The sequence below is a fragment of the Corella eumyota genome, chromosome 6 (genome assembly GCF_963082875.1).
Source record: "Corella eumyota chromosome 6, kaCorEumy4.1, whole genome shotgun sequence".
NCBI lineage: Eukaryota > Metazoa > Chordata > Ascidiacea > Phlebobranchia > Corellidae > Corella > Corella eumyota.
The window spans coordinates 5,789,775-5,795,039 of NC_137495.1; the positions used below are offsets into that span (position 1 = coordinate 5,789,775).

Below are 5,265 nucleotides of genomic sequence, written 5' to 3' on the forward strand. Positions count from 1 at the left end.
AGCGTGGATAGAACCGGAGTTAACTGATTAGCAGTCAAGTGCCTTGACCACTAGGCTAACGAAGAAGATGAAAATTCACCTTTTATTTGTAATATTATTTAACTATAGTCTGATACGTCCAACTAAATAAACACTAATCTTCTGCATTTTTAAGGATACTTTTGTTCAAACGTCACTACTTCTTGCAAAATTCGTTAAAAACATTGTTTCTAACAATATTGAAGATGCCCAATGGTGGAATCGAACCCGAGTTTACTGATTAGCAGTCTATCGTCTTAACCACTAGGCTAACGGGGAAGATGAAAATGCATCCTTTATTTGTATTGATATTTAACTATAGTGTGATACGTCCAAATAAATACCTAATCTTCTGCATTTTTGTTCAAACGCAGAGACCTCTTGCAAGTCTAGAGACTTCTTGCAACATTCATATAACAAAATGTTGTATTATAATCAGGCAGATATTTATATAACGTTTTTTATACAAAGTTTTCTTAACATTGTCCATAATACTTTACCAAAATTTTAAATATATAAAATCATGTTAGTGCACCTAATTTTGTTTTTTGTGTAATTTTGTGTAAAATAGGTTTTGTCTACCCAGCCATGATTGTTATATTTCATATACGCCAAAAGTCAAGTATTATAGCATTTAATACTAGTAGGCTATGTTATGCAAGAATACCCAAGATTTAACCTTCATAGTGATATATGTTGGTTTAATGGGCATCTAATTAAATGAACGTTAGTTAAATTAATGGGCATCTAATAAAATGTTAAATTTTGGGAATTAAAATGTGACCGAAATCTAGTAAATTTGGCATGACTTTTTTGTAAATCAATATTCTACGCCTTTACCTATTTTTTTAAACTTATGCGATGTGATACTTCTTGTTTAACACTCAGCAAATTTTGGTAGACCTTCAAAACTTTACTAAATATTATTATGTTATCCTATCTTTCTAGAAACATGTTAGTTTAATTAATTAAATTCTAGCAGTACCTTATAGGTTTTGTGGCCACTATAATGCGAATACATCCAACCAGCGTTAGGCTATGCACTGATAAGTAAACCGCTACAACTAATATAAACTCCTGTTGAGCCCAAACTGAATTTTAGCTATTGGACAAAATGATAAACTATAGTATTCTAAACAGCCAAAGGCAACTCGAGATTAAGTCGAGTTAAATGAGGCCACCCTATGTTTAGGTCGTTAAGTCGATCTTTCCACTTTAAGAACAAATATAAATTTAAAAATATATATAGTTACTTCATAAATGGCACAATTGTGAAAAAGGGAAGTATCTGAAGATATGTTGGTAAAAATGCATGATGGAAGTTGAATAAAAGGAAACGAATTTTATTTATAAAGTTAAGGTTTAGAATGCAGTGTTATGCGACTGCGAAAAATGACTACTACACATCGAAAAACATGTACAAGCCTTAAAAATACCACACCCTAATATTTGACTTTGGGTCAAGCGTTAATAGACAACTCGTTTAGCTAGGACCTAAACTCTTTACAACAAACAAAAGTAAAAATTTTTCTGAGTAGCTTTCGTGCGTAACAAAGTTAAAAAACGTAAGAGCGTACGCAACCTACGCGCGCAGTCAATTCAATAATCTGCGTTACTTAGTTGCGTAACTCGTAGCTACTGGTATGAACAATACAACCATTACACGATACTCGATAATAAATTACAGCGGAAATTACTTTTCTTTGTCGAGGTTAAACGCGACAGTGGTAATTTATAAAGTCGTGCGTTTTTATTTATTTCAAAACCAATTGAGTTCGGATTTTGACATCAAAGAATGTAAAATAAAGTAGGGGAAAGCTTCCGAAGCTTACTAAAAGGTTGTAATTTTTTGTTAAAATAAAAGCGTCTTATATGTTATAACTTTATTTTAAAATGCCCCATAAGTGCCAAACTGACACAGATTTAATAGTTTTTGTTGTCAAAATAGCTTTATAGAACTCTCAATACACCAATTAACTGAGTGATGAAAGCACATAGGAAATGAACTCGACAGGTTGACAGTTACAGTTATCAAATCGTAAAACCAAACTATCTATATATATTTTATTTTAAAATCAAAGGCCGTAAGAAGTAGTTAGTTCAGGCAGAAATACAGTTTTCATTGTAAGTAACAAAATACCAGTTAAAGCATCTGTTTAAATGCTTTGCCATTTTTTACCATCTTGAATAATGCCACAAACTCTTTTAAAGAACTGCTGCAATGATATATTGAAAACTAAAGTATAGGTCTATAGAGTCTGGAATCTCTTGTACAACGCAGTAGGCTGGTTTAGCTGTCGGTTAAAATGTTTCCCATGATGGAGCGAAGTAAAAAAGAACGATTTAGAAGTATTCGTCAATCTTCTGTTCGAGAGCCGAACCAAAGTAAGTAATGCACTTGTAACCTGTTTTATCCTATACGCCAGAAGACCGACTTCATCACGAGTTAATATATAATGTAACAAAATGATACTCAAGTTTTGTTTAATCAGTTTTTAATAACAAAGTCATTTATTAAAGAACATAATATAAAACACAATAAAAAAGTAGTTTCGAAAGTCAAAAACTATACGGTCCTTAACCAAAATAAAAGGATAAGGTAAACAACTTCATTATAAAATGCAATAAAAAAACAGGACTAACACCTCGTCACTGATAAGATTATTAAACACGTGACATAAAATACGTCACAAGAATAACTTCTGTTACCCCGAGCTAGTTTTGAGTTGTATTCGGCAGTTTCAAATGTCTACATGATGCAAATTAAGTTTTTTGCTTGTTGCAAATGTAAATTTTTTGATATTACAAAGATTTTGATATTACACTAACGTACTTTTACAACATTTTTAATTGCCTTTCCATTGATTTGCCAACTTTAAATCGTGTTTGAACAATCGATTTCGAATGGCTGATACGTTTTATTTCTAAATACTGCGTAACACGTACAAGTAAACTGATTGTGCTATCTTTTTATTTACTGCAAGGGACAACTCAATCGTATATACAAGTCTAAATTTTTGAGTATACTGTTTAGACTTAAATCTAATACATGCACGTAGGCCTTCATTATCTTAGTAAGAAGCTATTTAAACAGAAAATAAACCAAAAATTAAGACTGTAAAATTTTAACAGGGTCAACTATTCGCTTAAATATGTTATCGAACGACGATTCAATATATGACGAAGTGCAACCGAAAGAGAAGCCGGCAGTTCAAAGCCTGCAGGTTAGCTTATAAAACTTTGGTCATCAAAATAGAGAATAGGAAAAAACATTTTAAAAGGTCGATGGTCAGGCATTATTACGATATCATTTTTAGTCCGAAAATGGCAAAGGTAACTTAAGACTGGCCGGTGGTGGGTTGAGTCAAAGTACCCAATGTGTCAATGCGACGCCGTTACTCTCTTAACGCAGAGAATAAAATATTTAAAAAAAAATTTAGACCAACAACGATTCAACAGCTACGGCATGTCCTCCCGAACAGACGCCAATACATATTGAACACCACCATAGATGGTTCATATTTCTTGTTGCTGGTTTTACTATTTTAACAATTTCCTTTATTGTGACCGGTACTGTATGTCTGGTGTTCTTGAACAAGATTGGCTACATTTTGTTGGCTATCGGGCTCTTTATAATAATCAGCACTGGTATAGCTTATATCGTTTCCAAATTAAAAACGAGAAGAAAGCATCGTAGAGATTTAAATAATGGCGAATGTGAAAACCCAACGTTTAAGGTAAAATTTATGCTGGAAAGTTCTAAAATTTTGGATATAAAAAGATTTTACAGGTTTTAAAAAGAACGGTTTGGTAGACTGACATTAGCAAGAACCTAAAGCTCTTTACAAAGGCCTTGACCACTATATTCACACAGTAAACATTTATGTTTTATCATATAAGGGCGACGTGTTCCAGCGGGAAATAGACGATTTTCCATTTGATCCACTTCTCCACAGAGCAATTACCCATCTTATATATCATGGCCCAAACGATTGCCCAAAATGCAGGTACAGTTTGATTTAGAGTTTATGTATTTTTTAAAAAGGGAATAGGAAATCTGGCGAGGATTGGAAAGCACTCACATGGCCCAAAATTTATTTTTATAAATTTAAACGTTTATCAAATTCGAATTCTGTGTTTAGTATTTCGCGAAAAGAAGAGGAAGCGTTTTATTCCCAGAAAAATCAGGAGGAGTGTTGGAATGAAGAAATTCACTCAGGTAATTATCTACAGATGACCATGTCTTGTTTTTTTTTACTATAGTTCTGATATTTAAATTTTACTTGTATCAAATGTATATATACTCTAAATAAAACATAATTTTTATTGTATTTTACAGACTGTGGTAGTTTAGACAGTCTACCTTTCAATAAATCAAAGTTTTTACCAAATTCTACTTCGAATAAAGGTCCTACGAAAACTTATAAAATAATACTGAAATGTATTGTATATTTTTGTTAAGTTGCTAACTTCATTTTAGTCTCCTGTAAAAGTTTATTGATCAAATCGCCTAAATTATGTCTTCTAACTTATAACTAGTTTACCAGAAATAAAATTGCTTTTTTAGATCATTTCTATGCAAAATACAAAAGTGAAGAGCCCTCTCTAACTATAGCTTCTACTGGAGAAGTAATCCACAACGACATCTTTGTTACATCTTATCAACCCTACCAGTCAACCAGCGACAAAATGTCGCAAGCTGTCATCTTCAAAAATGACAACGCTAACAACAGTAACCAAAGCAACATGGCATCGCCGAATAAAGGTTTAGATAATAACGACATGTTACTTCGCAAAAAAAGGTCGTCAACTTTATCGCACGACTCGATGATTTCCACGAAAAATCGGTATAGAAAACGACACCAGGAGTTTAGAAATAGCCAAAAGTCTAGGTTAACATCTCTTAATAGCAATTAACACATTTAGTAATTACGGTTGTTTGAATTTGTATGGTAAAACCACGCGATCTTTTTATATCAACGTTATATTTTATAACTCGTCATAAGTTAGATTGACTTTACAATGAGATAACGTTAAGCAATTTATTTTGCAGTCAGTTTTTTTAAGGCTACATATGAATAGTGTGTCTTTCCTTACACTTTAACTATTAGTAGCTATCAAATTTTGTTTTAAAATTCTAAACGCTTTTTTACTTTCGAGTTTAAAATTTTGCTCTTACTTCAAAAACGTACTTGTAACCTTATAATATGTATTGCAATAAAAATATAAAGAACTCAAAAAAAAAAC

The 5,265-nt window shown here is 32.1% G+C and overlaps 1 protein-coding gene across 1 annotated transcript; it reads left to right on the top strand.

The window, feature by feature from the left end:
- Positions 1 to 1,955: 1,955 nt before the first annotated feature.
- LOC145755274 (uncharacterized) lies at positions 1,956 to 5,194 on the top strand. The gene is made up of 7 exons (XM_082571498.1): positions 1,956 to 2,403; positions 3,151 to 3,242; positions 3,459 to 3,755; positions 3,919 to 4,025; positions 4,161 to 4,237; positions 4,358 to 4,426; positions 4,586 to 5,194. Exons 1-7 carry the CDS (start codon positions 2,325 to 2,327, stop codon positions 4,933 to 4,935), a joined length of 1,071 nt encoding a protein of 356 aa, XP_082427624.1. The 5' UTR covers positions 1,956 to 2,324; the 3' UTR covers positions 4,936 to 5,194.
- The last annotated feature ends 71 nt before the right edge of the window (positions 5,195 to 5,265 follow it).